Source organism: Alternaria arborescens, assembly GCF_004154835.1.
Source record: "Alternaria arborescens strain FERA 675 chromosome Unknown contig_39, whole genome shotgun sequence".
Classification (NCBI taxonomy): Eukaryota; Fungi; Ascomycota; class Dothideomycetes; order Pleosporales; family Pleosporaceae; genus Alternaria; species Alternaria arborescens.
The window spans coordinates 95104-114751 of NW_021167894.1; the positions used below are offsets into that span (position 1 = coordinate 95104).

Sequence of the window (19648 nt, forward strand, 5' to 3'; positions counted from 1 at the left end):
CTGGGCGGTTCTCGTAGATACTTCGGTGTAGCACTAATGCATTCTCCGGATGTTTGTAACTTCTGTTCACATTATGTAAAGCTCACGTTGCTATCAGCGTTGAAGTAATTCGTAGATTATTATTTGCTACATTCCAAACTCTAAGCAGCGACCTTGACGGTAAGCTTGCCAAAGTGCTTCTGATCCCACATGTATTGGTATGCCTCTTTGAGATCCTTGAGCTCGAACACCTTCTCATCGACAATGGGATGTATGTCGTTGGCCTCAATTGCCCTGCACATGTCTTCCATCTGTAGTCTGGAACCCACCAGGATACCACGTACAGTGCAGATGTTGCTTAGGCAGTCAAGGAATGTAGGCTGCTCCTTTCCGCCACCACCAATGAAACCAATAATGTTGATGACTCCATCAATAGCGACGGCCTTGAGAGATTGCGCCATTGTGGTCGGGCCACCGACTTCGACAACATGCTGTACGCCTGCGCCGTTGGGTGTGTACTTTGCAGCTTCTTCGCCCCAGTTGGGGGTCTCCTTGTAGTTGATGACGTGGTCGGCACCGTATTTCTTCAGGATCTTGGCTTTCTCTGCGGAACTTGTGGTAGCAATAACCTTGGCGCCGGCTGCCTTTGCGAATTGCAGAGCGAAGATTGATACACCCCCGGTACCTTGTGTGAGGACTGTGTCACCGGGCTTGAGAGCGCGTGACTCCAGGCCGTAAAGAGCATTCCAGGCTGTGAGGGCGGCGCATGAGAGAGTTGAGGCTTCGAGCATGTTCAGGTTGGACGGGGCTTGGACAAGGCCAGCCTCATCGAAAACGCCGTACTCTCTGAGAGTGCCATCAATGGCGCCTCCAAGGCCTGTGCCAAGAGATTTTCCGTCCAGGGAGCCGGCAATGTGGCCCTGGTTGAACAGTGTGACCACCTTGTCTGAAAGATGTTAGACTATGCATCTGTATGCGTGTAGAAAAATACGAACCTCCAGGCTTGAAGCGTGTGACATGCTTGCCGACCGATTCTACGGTACCAGCACCGTCTGAACCGGGTACAGTGTTGTCCTTCATTGGGAAGGGGTATTTGCCCATGGGGATAATAAGGTCGCGGTAGTTTAGCGACGCAGCGTGAACTGCCAATCGATCAGCATTGCGGCGAACAACCACTCAATGGATTGTACATACCCTTTACGAGAACATCCTTGTCTCCAATCTCAGGCACCTTGGCCTGCTCATTGAATGTGAGAGAGTCGAAGCCGTTCTGGCCCTGGACCGTCCATGCCTTTGTCGTTGATGGTGCCATGTTGTAGTTGTTTGTGTTTGGTGAATGATTTGGTTTTGGAGAGCGGGTGTCGTTGTATTTCAACTAAAGTCCTCAAGAAGAATTGGGAGCTTTATGACGCCTCGGCCATGACGGTGTCTGCTCTTTTATGTACTGCCATGTGCATGTGGGGTGGTCGAAGGTCCGAATAGTGACGCAACAACAACAGGGGCTAACTTACTTCACGTCACAGCCTAGCTCCCCTGTAGACCGCGGCTATCCTAGATGATTAGCTTGATACATGAGTGGTTACATGGGGAAGATCCAATAGCGGCTTGCCTGTTGTGGTGTTGCTCGTGAGCCGCCGGTCTAGAAGTCGGATCCGTCAGTGCGGCAGATACTGCTCTACCTGCATCGCCGGGAATTACTCGGATCTTCGGCGAAGGTTCAGGGTAAAGAATGGGACAGCGTTCAAACATGGCAGACATCGGCAAAGCTCATTCCTCGAAACGGCATTTGTAAGCCCAATGTAGTCGAGGTGGGTCTGCCGGTAAAGAAACACGAGGATGTCGCGTGGTTTCGCGCCTACTCATGCCCCGCTCTGTCTTCCACTGCCTTCTATGCGCGACACTTCGTTAGTGAACATGCAACCGACGGGGCAACTATGCTTACATGATTATGTCGGCTTTACGTTGCTGCGATATACTAGGTGGATGGTGAGTGGCTTTTCTTGTAGACTGCGGCTTCTCCAATGCTATTACGAAAACCGAATGTAGCCTACATGATCCCTAGGACCATTTCTAACATGGCTTACAATGCACACTTATGTGCCCTTTGTAGCTTGCAAGATACCAGGTAAGGCGCGACTGAGAAATACTAGCTTTGTGTATCAAGCTTCATGACGCAGCTTGGCAACAGGAACAGCGTCACTAAACTTGAACTTGAACACCCCCCAACGCGCATAGTTATCACGCTGCATTCGCCTCATCGGGCGCGTCGAGATAATGAAACACTTCAGCTACCGAGTTCCTTCAGCTTCCAGCCACCCGCCTGCAGTAGCGCTTAGTGCGTTAATGCCCTACCAATAGCCAGTCCGTCGCGCCACGAAAGCGCAGTTCCCCGGAATGGACCATATCTAGCGGGGCCATGTCGAAGCCATTCGGATAAGCTCCAGCACCGTCTCCCTTCTACTCCAATCTCTCGAGGAATGTGAATGCGAGAGCATGTGCGCTCATGAGACTTTCCCGCAGTCGTCCTTTTGTTGAGATGTTGCGTACACTCGCTGTGTCGCATGTGTAACCCCTCCGCCGAACGCTAGCATTGTGGTATTGTTCCCATGACTGTGCCGCAGTTTCTCAGATCTCCAGAATTGCAGTTACGATGACCTCTCGAGGACCTCAGTCGGCGTACTCTTCCCGAGACGTTTCCCCAGATTCGCGTCCCGAACCTTACGACCCATTCCGCTCAGAATCCGATCCTATCGAGCTCGCCTATCTATCTCAGCCGCCGCAGGACAGTCACACAAGAGAAGGGCTGCAGCCGGGAGCATACTTTGGCCTGTCACATGAGGAGAGTCGATATGAGCCTGTTCGTGAAGGATACACAAGCCCTGGTCTCTCCGCACGCTCGACGAGGGAGTCAACACACCCCCTAAACTCTCTCTATCACAAGAAGGCTTGGGACGCAGACACACAAGCTCTGGTCGACCGCCGTTCTGGGGAATTGGCGCAATGGCACATATATTGGACTACCCCAGCACTCATTGTAGTGTTGTTCCTGGCTGGGTTTGCGGCAGCAGTGGGCCACCACTCGTTCTATATGCACCTTGACGGGCAGCCGGCCATCGAGCAATTGAAGATGGTCAGGTACGGCACGGCCTTGGCATTCTTCGTAAAAAGCACGCTTGTTGGGACTGTCATCATGTGTAACCGTCAGCGGATATGGTACACGTTTCGGCGAAAGGCGATGACGATTAACGGCATTGATGGCCTATTCTCTGCAACAGAAGACCCAACGCAATTCTTCCTAAACTGGGAGATGATCAGAAACGGCAAGCTTGCCACACTGATGGCCGCCTGTACTTGGGTAAGTCTACAAGTCTTACGATATGTCTGTACTGACGGCATAGTTACTACCGCTTGCATCCGTGCTGTCTCCGGCTTCACTCACATCTGAGCTCAGAACTTTCAATGACAATGCTACGTGCTCTGTGGCTACCCTGAACTTCGCCCAGGAATCTACATACGACTTTCGGGACATGAGTAAATATTCGCTGAAAAGCTTAAACTTCTACAATACCACCCAGCCAGCTGCAGAAGAGAAGCGGGATCTTAGAGACGAGGGCTATTTCGACTACTATGATCAGCCGTCGAAGAATGCACGCCGCTTGGCCTTTAGTAGTGTGTACATGCAGAAGCCACAGCCCCGGGAAAATGCATCTTCAGTGTTTTGTGGATCCGGTTGGAACTGCACGTATACGATTGGATTCGTTGCACCCGGGTACAAGTGCGACGACGTTGACGACACCGATGGATCAGACGCGCCTTTCACCTTTGCTGATCTTGCACCGAATGGGAGCCTTGTGTATTCTGCGGACGTTGACCAAGGCGATTACGGGCACCAAGAGCCGGGAGTCAATGGGACGTCTTTGGGTGTCATTGAAAGCGAACCTGTTCTTTGGATCGGATATGCGTACGTGTCCCTGTACAAACTGCATCGAGATATACTAACTTTGAACGCCCACATGTAGCGTCAATACGTCGACACCCTATCTAGATGACAGCTCGTATAGAGCCAAATGGGGAAACGTTCACGAGCCTAGAATATTCAAATGCGTCATGCAGTACACCAATTACACGTTCGACATGACATTCAACCCCAGACAGTCTGCAACGCGTCGAGAGCGAGTGTTTCTGCGTCCTGTCGTTGGCGAAGATCCCGTTAAACCCCAAGATGTAGAGAAGTACAAGTTGACGGCCTCGTATCACACCATGGGCTCGCTTTTGCGTCGCTTCCTTCGTGGCAAGATCGAGCAGCAAAAATTCCTGGTCACCTACTCGGATCTGTCTGAAACGCGACTGGCCAACAGCAGCACATCGTATCCGCTGGTGGACCTGAAGACAGAGATACAAGACTTCTTCGAAGATATACTCATCACCCTGCTCAATGAGCCGAAACTGGTCGTCGCACAGGACCAGGAGGTACCTTGCGTGAAATCACGTACCATGATGGTGTATGTGTACTACAGGCGCTCCCTCTGGATTGGGTACGCAATCGTCATTGCAATCACTTTTGCCTTTATACTCGTCGGCGCATGGTCACTTTATGAGAATGGAGTAGCGTCTGACGTGCTCTTTTCCCGTATCATGGCCACAACCCGCAACCCTACCCTGGATCACTTGAGCGTGGGTGCGTGTCTGGGCGGAGATCCATTTCCTAAAGAGCTGACACGGACGAAACTACGCTTTGGCGTGCTACTTGAGGATGATCCCAGGGAGGGGCCCTTGGGAAAAGTCGAGCATTGCTGTTTTGGCACCATGGGCGAGACAAAGGAGATTGTCAAGGGTGGCACGTACGGTTAAGAGTATGAAGCTCGTAATTTGAACCAAGTTTCGAGACAGAAAGGTCGTTTTGATTCACATCAGTATTTCATTAGACGGGCCGTCAAGACCAGCAAACTGTCGACAAATGCACAGCAAGGAAACGTGACAAGCGAACTACGACTTATCGCCCATGCCCAGACCCAAGAACTCGAACAACATCGGGTTAGCTGCAACGGCTATATATGCGATACCTGCCATGGTCAGTCATTGCTGAGATTATCGATGCGCGATACATACCAGTGTACACAATCAGCTTCGTGACCACCTCAACATCATAGCGCACTCGTGGCGTCGTAAGCTTCATGAAGATCTCTCGCTTCTCATTCTCCTCTTCAGTCGGGCTCTGTGTGAGCTTGTAGACGTCGCCGGCAACGTCTGTATCGCTCTCTGGGGGGGTTATTATGTTCTTCTCCCTCGTCTGCACTTCTCCTGTGCCCATCATCTGCTCATACGAATGCACACGTGATGCCATGGGTGTGGGCAGGAGACCGGCACCAAGCAACGGCTCCCCCTTTTCGATACTGGGCGTGTCGAGAACAGCTGGACTGGGAACCCAGGCCGAGTCTTCGGGTACGGCACCATCCAGCGAATTGACGCTTTCCCGTCGCCTTCGGTTTCGGTAGGCAAGTGTTTCGTAAGCATCAGCGGCAGATTGTGGTCCGACAGATACAGATCTCTTGCGTGGGTGAGCGAGGTTCTTGAGCATGTGCGGCAACTCTGACGCAGGTGGGATGACGTTGTCGTCGTCAGCGAAAGGCTTGATAGACTTGTACTTGGAGGCGTTCAGGAAGAAGGCGCGGGGCATATTCCAGCGAGCTTGCTCCAGAATGCGAAAGATGGGCGGCAGTATGGTAAACAACGCAGGCTTCATAGTCGCTCTCCAGACAAAGATCACCACAACACCAAGTAGGATGCGAATGGTCGCTTTCAGCAGACCCATCTCTTCCAGGTCGAATGGAACGGACGACGGATATGCGTCTTTTACTGCGTAGCCAGTCTGCGCATAGTGCCATGCACCGAGATTGATGCCAATAACAACGCCAGAGAAGGACACGCTGTCGTCGTAGCATGGACAGTCGTCGGCGGGCTCCGGGTGGATGCGGACCAGAACGCACACGACCAAAGTTGCAATGAAAATGTCCATATAACTTCCACTAAAGACGAACGAGTCCATCCAGTCCCCACATACAAGCTGGAAAGCCGTAATCAAGGCACCCATGATGCTCCCGACCAGGACATCTAGAAAACCGTGCATGCCGCAATACAAGCGCCCCGCGATGATGGAAAGCGCATAGAAGTAGAAGAGGGCCTGCAGACCCATGTTCCAGTTGGAGGTGTCGCGGTCGGCCGACTGGCGCAACGTGTATATGGCGTAGAAGGCGACGGACACGGCATTGGCAGAGTGGGACGAGGGGAAGCCGTACTCGAGGGCAGCGGAGCCAGACATGGAGATGCGGGCGAGGGGCGGCGACAGGGGCCTGGGCAGACAGAGCATGTCCTTGAGGAAGCCAGTCCAGTACACACCGGCTGCAAGCATGAAGACAGTCCTGTGTACGTCAGACGTCGCACGATAGTGAATGACAGCGCCCGACATACGCTCGACCAATGCTAGTGTAGCCGCACCAGAACTGGATGGGCAGGAAGACCATGAAGAAGGTGTGGGTGCCGAGGTTGGCGGTATAGGCAAAGTACGAGTCGAGTGCGGGCGAGCGCATCTTGTCCTGCATCAGGGCAAGCCATGGTGTTTCCCAGCGCACAATGGGTATGAGGCGGTTCCGCAGGGCATTGCGCCACCGGGGCAGTCGCTGGGCGTAGTGGTCGGGGCCCTTGTTGCCGGCGTCCAATTTGGGCTCCGTGGTCGCGGCGGCGGCGTCGGCGGGCGCATCATGTCGCGGACTCATGGCAGCGGTCGCAGAAAGGGGGTGGGCGAGTCAATCGAACGTGCATGTCCAGCGCGGGCAGAGGGAGTCTGGATGTAAGACGAGGCCGTGGGTAGATTACAGCATGCCATGGCATCAATCGATAGACATGGACAGGCACCCTGCAATTGGGCGCTAGCTTAGCGAGCCGCTGGTGACATAGCGTGGTTGCCATATGCGACCGAGCACTCTAACAGTCAACATCCGACTCTCTTAAGCCCCGACCACTCGCTCCCCACACCAACTCCAACACCATCTTCCTTCTCCGTATTCATATCCTCTGTCTGAAACTTGACCCCGAGCAGACTGCCGCATCCACTCACCATGGCCACCGCACCTTCCCAGAACTACGACTACCTCCGGCGCAAGCAGAGCACAAAGGCGCCCGTTTCGTCAATCACACCAGTCCGCAGCCACGCCCGCACACCGAGCGAGCGCAACAGCAACGGCACCGTCAGCTCATATGGAACCACCAATACGCGCGACACCGCCATCACCGAGCCCCCGGCCTACTCCAAGAAGCTCGTTGTTGTCGGCGACGGTGGATGCGGCAAGACATGTCTGTTGATCAGCTACAGCTCCGGCAACTTCCCAGAGGTACGCGCCCGAGCAAGTACATGTCATGTCAAGTCAATGCTAATGCGACGTAGAAATATGTACCAACCGTCTTCGAGAACTACATCACTCACACGCCCCATCCCCCGACAGGCAAGATGGTTGAGCTTGCTCTGTGGGATACCGCCGGCCAAGAGGAATACGACAGGTTGCGACCGCTCTCCTACCCCGAGACCGATGTCATCTTCGTGTGCTTCGCCATTGACTGCCCCAACTCACTAGAAAACGTCATGGATAAGGTAAGACGCCGCCAACTAGTTCATCGTGCATCAGCTAACAATACCCAGTGGTACCCAGAGGTCCTCCACTTCTGCCCAACAACGCCTCTTATGCTCTTGGGACTCAAGTCTGACCTGCGCAACAAGAAGAACTGCATCGAGCTCCTCAAGACACAAGGCTTGACGCCTGTCACCACCGAGCAGGGACGTGCGGTCGCAAGGAAGATGGGCGCTGCGTACATGGAGTGCAGCAGTAAAGAGCAAGACGGTGTCGAGGAAATCTTCGACATGGCCGTCACGATGGCCGTGGGCGAGGAGCACAAGGAGCAAGAAGAGCGCCGCGTAGGCACAGCCACCTCGTCAAGAGGGAACACATCAGCGTTCCCCGCTGGGGGCGGCAAGAAGAAGAAGCGCAGCGGCTGCAAAGTGCTATAGCCTGTGTCTGTCGAGAGGAGAGCATATCGAGATTCACGACGCTGGACGACACGATCAAGATGTTTAATGACCACATACGGCTCACCTCCATCACTGTCCGCACATGTTCGCTTCCTCTTTAATCATAGGGAAGTCTTCTCATGTACATGGTCGGCTGGCGTTTGGGTTTTGTTTTGACACGAGAATGGACACAGCGATTCAAAGGTCCACGTAGCAGCATTTTCTTCCCTGTATCTGTATTCGGTATTCTGTATGTACGCATGGCCGGAGTTGGCGCCGACTTTGCCTTTGCATGGCAATAAATGAGGTATATTTCTGGAACCTGTCTCGTGCCCCCGTTTCTGCTTCTCTTGTTCTCGACGTGCAACACCACTACCAGATCCTGTTTCTAGACGATCGTGATCTGTGCCAATGACTCGTTCTGGGGTATCATTACATCATTCAATTTATCGTCATGGCCTGTTCGACGGCTGGCCGTGCACCTCCGGGCGCGTTGTCCACGAACTAATAAGCTAACAAGGTGTCTCCTTGCAAACGCTCATTTCCGGTCCTGAGGCACCTCTGTCTCGCCCTCGTGTTCCGTCGCACCTTCTTGCGCACCCTCCTGTTGCTCACCCGGATCTTTGGCCATGACGTTCTCAAAGTGGCTCCAGAGCGACTCGACGGGCGCGAATTCGTTCCCGACCGACGTGACCTCCTCGAGCGAACGGTTCAACTTGTTGATGTTTTGCAGGACAACTTCCAGACTCTGGCACTTTGTTAGGATGCACATGGTTTGGGGAATTAAATTGAGAGACTGCAATGCGCTCCGTGATGGGCTCTGTGGCACGTACTTGGGCAATCTCAGTGACGAGCATTTCGCGCTGTTGCTCGTAGTACGTCTTTGGCGGCGCGGCATCCTGGCCGTTGGTCGACGCGAAGTATGGCGGTCCCATCTTTGTATTCTTTGGTGTTGATGCTCGGCGGATCTTGTTTACAGATGCAGCGCCGTTCAGGGTTCTTAGTAAGCGATCTCCTCAACGAATCACGAGAGAGCCACGCTTATAGGTCCAAGCGGATAATAGTGGGTCCAAAACTAAAAAGCCTTTCAAAAGCTCAACCTGGAGCTCTTCGTCTCTTGTTCCCTATACTCGTTCTCGCGACGACATTCGCCATGTAGGTAAGCATCAATTCCTTCTATTACTATTCCTTTACATGATTAAAACAAACGAAAATCTGTCAATCCTCATAGCCTTGTCAAAAGGACTGCTGAGCTTTGTATATCACACTATGACATCCATCTCTTGATCACGTTCACCGCTCTTCTACTCGTTTGGCAAGGAGCTAACGCAGCCTCTGCTTAGATCCATACCATGGCGGCAGCTCCGGCTCCCAAACCAGTTAAAGAACCATTCCCCATATCCCTCGTGGCTGGCCGTTACCTCCTCTTTGATGTGGACGTTATTGCGCACTGCCGTCGCACGCACAACATCTGCGGTCTCCTGGTCGGCACGATACCGAACCTCAGCCAACAGAACGTTTTTCTGGGCGTACCACTTGAACTCATGCCGGAAGAGGCTCGGGTACTCGTCGATAAAGGCGCTGCGTATATCGTGGATGATGCGCAGGCACATCAGAAGGCTTTTGCGGAGATGAGCCGAGAGGACAGGCTGAGGTACATGGAGGAGATGGACAAGCGAGGGGAGGACGTCACCAAGGAACAGACCGAGCTGGCGGAGAGGCGGAAGGAGAGGGCGTTGAAGGAGAAGGGCCTGAAGAGGGAGGAAATCGAGAGGGGTAGCGTTACGGCGAGCACGACGTCGGACGAGACGCTCCAAGCAGACGACTCCAGTGTCGCGAGCTCCGGGCTGGGTTTCATCATGAAGGGTTCAAGCTTCTCCGACTCGGCGGCGCCAGTAAAGGCAGCCAAGGTCATCTCCAGTCCTGCCAGCTCAGTCACTGATAGCTCGGATCTTGGTAGCTCTGGTTTAGGCTTCATCATGAAAGGCTCTAGTTTCTCAGACTCCTGGGTGCAAGTCAAGGCCCCCAAGATTGACTCCTCTGCCGCCGAGGTCTCGCTGTTCGACGCTGCGCCCCCTTCGCCTGCTCCTGAACCAGCCGTCCCCGTCCAGGGTAGTGCGCCGAAAGGCGTCGCCGCCCAGAAACACTATGTCACACCGACAACTTCATACCCACCCCTCTCCACGCCCGCAAAAGACCCTGCTGTCCCTCCGCCGGCTGTGCCAGACAGCTATCCGTTGTTCCGCTATCTGCACTCCAAGGGCTACTACCACATGCCTGGGCTGCGCTTTGGGTGCCACTACAACGTGTACCCGGGCGACCCACTTCGATACCACAGCCACTTTGCTGCTACAGGCTTAGGCTGGGATCAGAAGTTCGACCTGCTCGACGTGGTGGGCGGAGGACGTCTCGGCACAGGAACGAAGAAGGCGTACATGATTGGTGGCGAGAACCCCGACGTAGACTCGCAAGAGGACGAGTCCGTGAGGGCGTTCTCTGTTGAGTGGGCGGCTATATAAGTGCTGGTCACCACTATTCATGGGAATTATGACTTGACGAATACAATGCATACATAGAACAATGATGAACTTTGTTCAACCTCGATTACTCTCGATACTTTGTTTTGTCGTGTTTAAAACTCCAAAGCAGCCGCGGTGACTTTCCCTCCCTCCTCGCTAACCTTTGGGCCTTTGCCCTTCCTGTACACTCTTGCGTCCCTAGGATCGAATCCGCCGTTTCCCCAGAGCGCCCACTCCGGCGTCTCCTCGCCGACGTAGTCTTCCGGTCTCCAGCCCACCACTTTCCCATCCTCCACTCTTGTCCCCTCCACCTTGCCTTCGTAGAGATCGAAGAAGCGCTCAAAGTCGATTCTAGTAGCCCATCTGTCGTTTCTCTTGAATCTTGTGCGGTCGGCTAGCAGGATGCAGCAGGAGTGTGCGTGCTCGGCGCCGATACCATAGGTAAGTCCACGGCTGTTTAGCTCTTTCTCAAGTTCAGTCACAAACTCGGCTACTTCTTCGTAGAAGGGGACGTTCTCCATGGTAAGGCCTGCAGAGCCAGCTGCGGAGGTCCCGCAGTATGTAACGCCCTTGACCTCGACGAAGCCAGGCAGAGCGCGCTCAACGAGATCAGCGTAGCCGCGCACTTCCTCAGCCATGTTGAAGCCTTTGACCAGCGTGAGGCGGAAGACGGTGCGTTGCTCAAAACGACGGTTGCGGAGGATATCCAAGCAAGCACAGAAACGCTCCCAGAAGTCTCGATGCAGGGGCCGATCAATCTTGCGGAGACTGTCCTTGTTGGATGCGTCTATGGAGACGTAGAGCTGTGTCACTGGGATCAAAGACGCTAGCTGAGCTGGGTGCTGGGCGTTACAGACAAGGAACGTGGAGATCCGGTTGCTGTGCATGATCCCGAGGAGCTCGTTGATGTGCGGGTAGAAGATGGGCTCGCCGACCAGACTCAGGGCACAGTGACGAATGCGCATGGCTTCGCTGAAACGCTCGGCTCGCACTCCGGGAACGCCCTTCATCATCTTGATCTTCTTGTAATGTGCTGTGGTGATGCCGTCGAAAATCATGTCTGGAGCATCGGTTATCCAGCGCCATGTCGTGCCGACGGGGTTTGTGCCGTGCCGCCAGCAGAAGACGCACTTGTTCGAGCAGGAGAGAGAGGGAGTGGCTTCCATGCACAGGTGAGAGGCAATGCCGTAGAAGGAGTACTTGTAGCAAGAGCCTCGGCCTCGCAGAGCGGATTTAGTCCATCGGCAGATCTTGACGCCTGAATGAGAGCCGATGATGCTGTAGCCTTGTTTCGTGAGAGCAGCGTAGGTAGGGGAGGTGGTAGGCACCATCTCCTTGGGGGCCTGGACGGATTGAGACTTGGCTGGGGATTTCTTATAGGTTGTAAAGTCGACGGGTATTGGTCCGGCGGAAGAGTTTACCATAGAGCCCAGGTCTTCAACGTCATCTACTCGCGTGCTCTGACCGTTTTCCTCCGCCACGTCTTCTTCGTCGCTCTCGATAGGGTCTCCACTGCCCGGCACGCCTTCACCAAGTCCTCGTCCTTCGGCGATCTCTACAAGCGCGTCCTGGACGCCTACCCTCCAGTCCTGCAACCTTTGCTCGGCCTCACTCTTGACGTCCGCCATGCCAAGCGGGTATGCTCTTTTCCTGCCCGTCAGCCGGGCCATCCACTTGTCCACTTCCCTCGACTGACTGCAGAAACCCTCTTCCTCGGTCGGCCACCCCTCCCTATCGCCAAAACCAAACACAGTGTACCCCACCAGACCGCTCAGAGGCGCCGTATCGATCCTGAAATCATTGTGTGTCTCCTGCAGGCTCTCTACAAAGACGTCCAAAACGGTGTCGATGTTGTACGTCGGAACGAGGATAATGTAGAAGTATTTGACGTTCGCGTCGCCCTTGGGCGGGCTGATGAAGTAGTCGTCGTGCTCGATGTACGATATGTCGAGTGTCTGGGGCTCCAAGAAGGACTTGGATTGATCGCAGCCTCTGTCGAGATGGAACAGTCAGCGCATGCTTCGCAACTATTTGCGCATCAAACCTACCTCGTCCACTCGGTGAGAACTCCCGCGAACTGCTTAGCGTAGCGCTCCGTCGTACCAGATAGCGACTGGAAGAAGACCAATGGCTGTATCCTATCCGTTTGGTGGTTGAACGTCGCAGGCGCAACAAGCTTCTTCGGGGTCTTCCTGCCCTTGACCATCTTGGGCCCCTTCTTCACTTTTGCGGCTGCAGCCACCGCCATCGTATCGTCCTCGGCATGGTTGTCGACGTTAAGCTCCGACGAGTTGAGCGTGGTGTATTCGGGCAGCCATTCGGGTTTGAGCTGGACGGTGGGTTTCTCCTCTACCGGCACTGGCGACGAGGGAGCTGGTGACAAAGAGAGCTTCTCTCTCCGGTCGCGCGAATAAATTGCAAGACGCACAACCGTCGCTACTACCAGTGCAGCCAGCAAGATGGGGAGTCGGTGTTGGTGCCAGATGAAGAGCAGCTCTGCGGCGACGTCAGCAACATAGATTGTGATGAGGTGGTTAACTGACCAGCTGGCAATTGTTCCAGCAGCTCGAGTAGTGCCATTGCGCTGCTCTCGACGTTGCGCCGGTGTCGTGTTTGGGTACGAACTTTTGGCAAGCCACTCGCGTGGGGTCCGTTGGTGGGGTTCGAGTGCATGCCAGTAGCGAGGAGCCATTTCCTAAGCCGTACCCCACACTTCACATGCCAAGCCGCGCATGCATCGACCATGAACCAAGGGCGAACCACGAGACACCATCTCTGCACCCTTTTTGCAATAAACATGCTCAGTGCCATTAACGCCTATGTCAATAATGAGATAGCCAAGGGCGGGAAATGCTACGCCCACACTACTATACATTCATCATTCGTGTGCCTACGTTCCGGTTCCAGCACTCCCCTGACTATTCTGTCGCCGCGGTGCTCTCTCCATGCCCTCGACCACACTGCCCCTTTTCCCCATGCTATACATGCTCCCCTCACTGCCCTGTCTACGGCCAGCTATCCCGCCAGGTCCCCCAAATGTGCTACTCAGTGTCCAGCCTCCGGTTGCTGGGCTAGCGTCCCTGATACTGATCGCTGGCGGCAGTCCCAAGCTTGGAATCTTGTCTTCCCCTATTGGTAAAATCCGTGGAGACGGAGATGGAGCATGGCGGAAAGCTTCGGCATAGAATGCAGACAGCAGCGAGGTGTTGGAGCAGAAAGCTTCAACCTCATCTTTGACCTGTTCAGGGGTGAGAGGAACACTAGATGCAGCGGCTGGAGTGGTCGCTGCTGATCTTGGGTCGTAGAATGTGAGCGCAGTATGGAGGAGACTGGAATCTTGGACCGGTCGTGCCAGCGGACTCGCAAAGGGACTGCGGTGCGGGTTGCCACGCTCTACTGCGGGTGTCGATGGTAAACGGCTGCTTTGACTACCGTCTGTGGTGGCTTTCTTGTGCTCGTAGGGATCCACAGGCCGGATCCTGCTGTGGTCTTTGGCACGGTTGTGTGCGAGCCTATTTGCCAGCAGAAGGAGGTTTCCGTCGTCGGATATCTGGGCAAGCAGGCCTCCGCTCTTGTGGATGAACTGTGTATACTTGTAATCAGGCGTGCCCCAGGAATACGTAACTTCGACGTCGGGTGGAAAAGCACTCGCAGCTTCCATGTCCAACACAAAGTTGAGCCTTCGAAGCAGGAGCTTGTGATACGCAAACTTGTCGGTTTTCGGGTACTGTGGAGAGAAGCTCGTCGAGTCCCACATCGTCTCAGGCTGAGCCTGGGGAGGCTGCAGTGCAAGCTTGACTACATAGGGCGAACGGAACGGATGGTTATCGACAATGTCCGCCACCTCCGCGATGGGCACCTCGACCAGTTTCAAGCCATACTTCTCTACGCTCGTGGCCCAGGTAACGATGGCATCTTCGATGAGTTTTGCGGTAACATTCATCCAGTCGATACGGATGTGATAGCAGTTGTCAGGGTTATGTAATCGATCGTAGTGCAGTGAAATGATCTCAGGCCGGTACGAACGCTTTCTGGGGTCTACATCATAGCGCATAACGCGTGACATGACGACTTTCCGCTTATGTGGTTCGCCGCGTGTTGGTGTTTTCTCCCCTTCTTCGAGTGAACCGGAGCTGTTGGACGAAGAATCGGCAGTGTCCGGGCGTGACTTGCTATGCTTTGATAAAAGAGGCGATGTGCGAGGCACCTCCGCCAGCGGCGTGGAAGGAACAGACTTGTCCGTCTTGCGCATACCAAACCACCCAGTTCGAGATTCGACCCGTGGAGCCCTGTGCTCTGCCGCGATCTGGAAGAAAAAGTTGCCATCGCGGAAATGATGTCGTCCCTGCACGTGCTGGAAGAGGCCTTTCTTCATCAGCTCGTTGCCAAAGTCTACCGCCTCGTCCCGCGTTTCGATGTCTTTGAAGTTTGAGAGCAGCCAGTTAGTGAGGTCAAAGCCAAGAAAACAATTGTAGTGCAACTTGAGATGCCATCGACGGTCAAGCATCTGAATTCCCTTTTCGCCTTGCAAGTCTTCCGCGAGCTTCTTGATGTCTATACTAGACGTGTGGTATTTTTCCGCATCGGAGAAGATGGACGTCTGGAACTCGCTGTCGGTGTCGTTGAGCAGGGAGTGATCTGGGCCGGCCGCAACGACTGCCGAGGGATCGCGTGTGTGGTACTCAATTGCAAGCGGATTCGAGTCCTTTTGTTTCAAAATGGACGCTGGCTGGAAGTAGCGCTCTTCTGGAGGGATATAGCGGAACTTCTGCCACAGTTGAGTAAGCTTGCGAATTCCCTCGAGCCGGATCTCCTCAGGCGAGTCCTGCATAGGCAACGGTCTCCGATGCATGGCTGGTATATCCACGGGAATTAGGACAAAGCGAGCCCTCCAGAAGCGCAGTATCTCCGAGAACTCGTCATGGTATCCAGCCAAGAAAGTGTCGATGATGTTCCAGTTGTATTCTCTCCGTGGTGGACGTAACACAACTTCTCGAGGGTCGTATGTATCTTCGAACGCAGTGCGGATAAAAGGCTTGTATGAGAAAGGCGTATCAATGCCAGCAGACGACTCCAGTGCTGTGGTGGGCTTCCGGTTGTATCTCCTTACCTCTACCTCTCCCCCAGCTACACACACCAGCTGGTGGATGCTGTTTCCAACGCTCATGAAAACAGTGTCTCCATCACTAGACATGTACTCGGAATCAAGAATGCTAGCGAGAGTCTTCTCTTGCCGGCCTGAAAACTCCGCTACGGAAGAACCAACGATGATTTGGAACCCGTGGGAGAGGCGAAAGGCAATTAGCTCTTTGATAAGAGACTCTCGGCTCTTTGGTGCTTCCAGAATATCGTCGTCCTCATTCTGCGTAATTTTATATGGACTTTCGTTGTACTCTGATGCTATCTGGTCAACAGAAGGGAACCACTCATGGGTCAGTGGTACTGCAGCGGGTGAACACAACGACCTCCACTTTACCGTGCCCGTCCTCAATGTCCTAGGGAAGACGTGATGCCAGCGCCGGTACTGGTTCTTGGAGCTAATCATGTTTTTCTTCGGGTTACACGGGTTGACCAGGACTGCCCAAGGTGCGATCGCGCTTGTTGGAGACAGAGTCCGGGGAGCTTCTCTACCACCTCCACTAGAAGAGAGGTCTGGTTTCGGTCCACCGTGCTCACCTGCACCTCGCGCTCCCGCAAGTAAAAATGTTGACCCAGGGTCTCTCACGACTGAGCCGGGCTGCGAAGGCACATTGGTTCGGTCGGATCGCGCTACCCTCACAGTCTCAACCGAGCGGCTTGCACGGTCAGACGCAAGAGATTCGGCTGACGTAGGCCCTGCGCGCGATGCAGGTTTTATCGCAATCGGCTGCGACGGCTTCCCTGTAGAAGTATGGCGAGTGCTCGCCAGCCGTTCCGCAATGGCTCCTTTTTGATTCTTCTCAACAGTCAGCATTGCAGGTTTCACTTTCCCCTGACTGATATCGATCGTGGCATCGCCAAGAGTTGGTTTTGCCGGCGCAGCCTTTCCACCAAAGCTCATCTGCCTAAGAAACCAATTGGAAGGTCTGCTCTTCAGGTCCTGCTTAGCTGGTGCTGGCGTTCCGGCACTAGTCGGTGAGAGCCCAGTTCGCCTGGGGGATGACCCGCGGCTTGTAGCCGGAGCTGGTGGATGTCTCTGGGTAGAGTTTACCGTTTGGCGATGATCTTGGGAGTCTCCAGAACCACCTCTTTTATGTACCGTAGGGCGTCCGGCGCTAGCATTATCTCTAGTCAAATTGTTCTGCCGCCGCAAAACATCGGCTCGCGGCATGCCCTCGCTTTTGAGGTTTGGCATACGGTAGGTGCTGCCTCGCGGAGATTGGCTTTCGACGTCTTTCGATCCCTCGCGCATCAGCTGCGGAAAGTTCGTGTCTGGTGGAGGTCGAGCTGTCTTCCCGAATGACGGACCAGTACTACGGAAAGAAGAAGATAGACGCAGACTTCGTGACAGGTCTGGTGATCCGCTGGTGATTTCATCGCTCAGCCTTCGCTTACGAGCTTGGAGTTGGTCTAATGCAGAGTGTCTCTCTACGAGAGGAGAAAAGACTCCGCCGTCGTATGCCTCCATCCAGGCCTTTTGGGCAGCCCTTGTTTCGTCCAGCTGATCCTCGTTATATTCTTTGTCGCCCCGCGAAGAATACGAGCCTGCCGCAGCTGCGGAAGGCTTGGTTGCTGGTGCGATCTGCGGGCCTTCTCCATTCGGTTCGAACAACTCGCGCAGGTGGTGTGGGTACATTGGGTCCTCTTCCAGGTAGGGAATCGCTATATCACCCACCTCATTCTCCATGACACCCATCATCTGCAGCTCGTACAATCGGCACCGTAGAGAGAAGATGCGACCTTTCTTGCGAGACTTCTTTACAATCTTGTCAGCCTTTCGTGGTTTTGTGAGTTCTAGAATCTCCTCAGACGTTCCAGACCAGAACGACACATCGACCCAGTACGGCATTGCGAACCTCCATCCGTCCGATGAGTCGGTGGACACGTCCATCGGTATGTGTCGTACGGTGGAAGCGCGTGACATGGAGCCAAAGTCTGGTTGACTCTGACGGGGAGTTTTGTCCTCTTCTGTCCGCGGCATCCTCGGAGAAGCATGCTGTTCCCTGTCGTGCTCGGCTTTCAAGTCGGACACCGAACGAGGCGTTTGGTATTTGAACAGGGGCACGGAGTGAAGAGGCATCGGCGAGAGACACACTAGATCAATTCCGATACCTGACCCAATCAGGGTATCCGTGGTCAGCTTGAGCATGTTGTAGTCAACCTCAAAGACGCCAGTGCCCGGAGTAACAACGATGACGGAGATGCCCGTGCGGACGAGATCGCGATCGATGTAGTCTTTGGCAAATTGAGCCGCTGCCAGATTGATGGCTTCTAGGATGTTGCCTTGGCTTGCGGAAGAAGGTCGGCCAGCTACGACGACATCAGCGGCTGGGTCTTCAGATCCCGTTTCCTCGTTGACGTGCTTCACCGGCTTACGGACCAGAGACACCTCCCGAAGAAACATCCTAAACTCCTTCTTTAGCTGATAGAGAATGTTGATCCAATCGCCGCTGGCCATGTCGCTCACGACAACTCTGTAGTAGTCTCTGAAGGTGCCCGAATGCGAATCGGCGTACGTGTTGCTCGTGGTCCCCTCCGGGCGATCGGCCAGGAGCTCTCCATCGTATTGCATTCTTGTAAAGAGGATGATGGTGACCAAATGTCGTGCATTTATTCGCAGCCATCTCTTGAACAGGTCTGGAAGAAATCCGCTTACGACCTTGTTGAACATGATCTCGCCGGCACCTTCAGTATCGAAATCCCACATTTCTCTGGACATCTGGATGAAAAGTGTGTATCGTGCTGATTCGCTGCGGAATATAGGCTTCGACTTGGGCGAGAAGTAGCCAGAATGAACCGACTGGCCGTTGATGTAAATGTGTTTGATCGTGGCCTTGATGGTACCCATGAACAGTAGCCTTTGGCCTCGATAGACCGTCCGCTTGCTGAGTTCGGCGATCGCCATACGCCACATGTCTGCGCGTGCGAGATACTCGTCCCGAAAAACGATCTCCACATGATGAGCCTCGTGCGCATCCTCATCAGCCTCAGTCACTACGACCTGCATCCTGTTGCGGAACCCGAATACCTTGGCAATCCTCTCAGATATCGAGACCTTGTTGAGGTCAGCTATGCGGATTGGCAGTCCGACTATAACTTACTTGCAGATTTGGATACTTGGACTCCATGGTTGCGGGAAGCGCTTTAGGAACAAAGACATAGGCCTTGTCCGCGTCAACATGGCGACCCTCCGGGATAGTCGAGCCATTTTCATCAATGGTTATCGTTATCGAGTCCCGTCGATGTCTCTTTGAATGACTATCCCCATTTGCATCGTTGTGCAAGGTATCGACTTTGGATTCTGTGTAAAAGTCTCGAACGGCATTGTCCGTATGTATCGCCACGATCTGGAGGAGCGCGCCGGCACTAGTGGGCAGTTCTGGGAATTTCTCTCCATTGAAAACGATTTCATCTCTTGAAAAGTTGTCGTCATGAGTCCAGAGAGTACAGACCTTCTGGACCCGAGCCGACTGTGGGATTGAAGCGGATTTCGACATGTTGGTTGCCGCTGCGAGGTGCAGTCAGGGACATTTTCAGGTCGCTCAGGCGCGTGTACAGCACAACAGTCGCTCCATGTTCTGCTCTGCACAAACAACAAAAGATCTCCGGTGCGTCTACTCAACGTTCATAGGCCGTCAGCGCGATGGAGCGTGATCTGATGATCGCGTCGCGTAACGACTGCAGGGACCTTGAGGTGCTGAATTGCCAAGGCGCTAGGATGTAGCTAATCGATTGCAACAGCGCACCCAAAGTCACACAACACGACCTAACGTCAGTAGCTCACTTGGTATCGAACTGCACGCACAGCTACTTGGTGCTTAGATAATCCGGGTATCATTATGGTCGCATACAGCGTGTTGATTATAGTTTTGCATCTCAGCGATTTTCACCTCTAGGTTCTTGGATTGCGTATTGCATTTCTACGTTACCGTATCATGGCATGCGTCGATCG

At 54.0% G+C, this 19648-nt stretch overlaps 8 protein-coding genes across 8 annotated transcripts; 3 read left to right on the top strand and 5 right to left on the bottom strand.

Moving 5' to 3' along the window:
- Positions 1-140: 140 nt before the first annotated feature.
- Positions 141-1291, bottom strand: AA0111_g10771 (hypothetical protein; the record flags this gene model as incomplete). Its single annotated transcript, XM_028644561.1, has 3 exons — positions 141-925; positions 975-1121; positions 1174-1291. 3 exons carry the CDS (start codon positions 1289-1291, stop codon positions 141-143), a joined length of 1050 nt encoding a protein of 349 aa, XP_028501663.1.
- Positions 1292-2629: 1338 nt separating this feature from the next.
- AA0111_g10772 (hypothetical protein) lies at positions 2630-4830 on the top strand (the record flags this gene model as incomplete). Its single annotated transcript, XM_028644562.1, has 3 exons — positions 2630-3334; positions 3378-3940; positions 3999-4830. The coding sequence occupies 3 exons, from the start codon at positions 2630-2632 to the stop codon at positions 4828-4830; spliced, it is 2100 nt and encodes a 699-aa protein (XP_028501664.1).
- Positions 4831-4965: 135 nt separating this feature from the next.
- On the bottom strand, positions 4966-6752 carry AA0111_g10773 (hypothetical protein; the record flags this gene model as incomplete). Its single annotated transcript, XM_028644563.1, has 3 exons — positions 4966-5042; positions 5089-6398; positions 6448-6752. The coding sequence occupies 3 exons, from the start codon at positions 6750-6752 to the stop codon at positions 4966-4968; spliced, it is 1692 nt and encodes a 563-aa protein (XP_028501665.1).
- Positions 6753-7094: 342 nt separating this feature from the next.
- On the top strand, positions 7095-8038 carry AA0111_g10774 (GTP-binding protein; the record flags this gene model as incomplete). The annotated part of the gene is made up of 3 exons (XM_028644564.1): positions 7095-7367; positions 7421-7624; positions 7673-8038. The coding sequence occupies 3 exons, from the start codon at positions 7095-7097 to the stop codon at positions 8036-8038; spliced, it is 843 nt and encodes a 280-aa protein (XP_028501659.1).
- Positions 8039-8576: 538 nt separating this feature from the next.
- Positions 8577-8973, bottom strand: AA0111_g10775 (hypothetical protein; the record flags this gene model as incomplete). The annotated part of the gene is made up of 2 exons (XM_028644565.1): positions 8577-8786; positions 8872-8973. The coding sequence occupies 2 exons, from the start codon at positions 8971-8973 to the stop codon at positions 8577-8579; spliced, it is 312 nt and encodes a 103-aa protein (XP_028501660.1).
- A 417-nt stretch (positions 8974-9390) lies between these two features.
- Positions 9391-10557, top strand: AA0111_g10776 (hypothetical protein; the record flags this gene model as incomplete). The annotated part of the gene is made up of 1 exon (XM_028644566.1): positions 9391-10557. The coding sequence occupies one exon, from the start codon at positions 9391-9393 to the stop codon at positions 10555-10557; it is 1167 nt and encodes a 388-aa protein (XP_028501622.1).
- A 113-nt stretch (positions 10558-10670) lies between these two features.
- On the bottom strand, positions 10671-13137 carry AA0111_g10777 (S-adenosyl-L-methionine-dependent tRNA 4-demethylwyosine synthase; the record flags this gene model as incomplete). The annotated part of the gene is made up of 3 exons (XM_028644567.1): positions 10671-12549; positions 12606-13053; positions 13101-13137. 3 exons carry the CDS (start codon positions 13135-13137, stop codon positions 10671-10673), a joined length of 2364 nt encoding a protein of 787 aa, XP_028501661.1.
- A 310-nt stretch (positions 13138-13447) lies between these two features.
- On the bottom strand, positions 13448-19193 carry AA0111_g10778 (Vacuolar membrane-associated protein; the record flags this gene model as incomplete). Its single annotated transcript, XM_028644568.1, has 2 exons — positions 13448-18751; positions 18798-19193. 2 exons carry the CDS (start codon positions 19191-19193, stop codon positions 13448-13450), a joined length of 5700 nt encoding a protein of 1899 aa, XP_028501657.1.
- Positions 19194-19648: the final 455 nt, after the last annotated feature.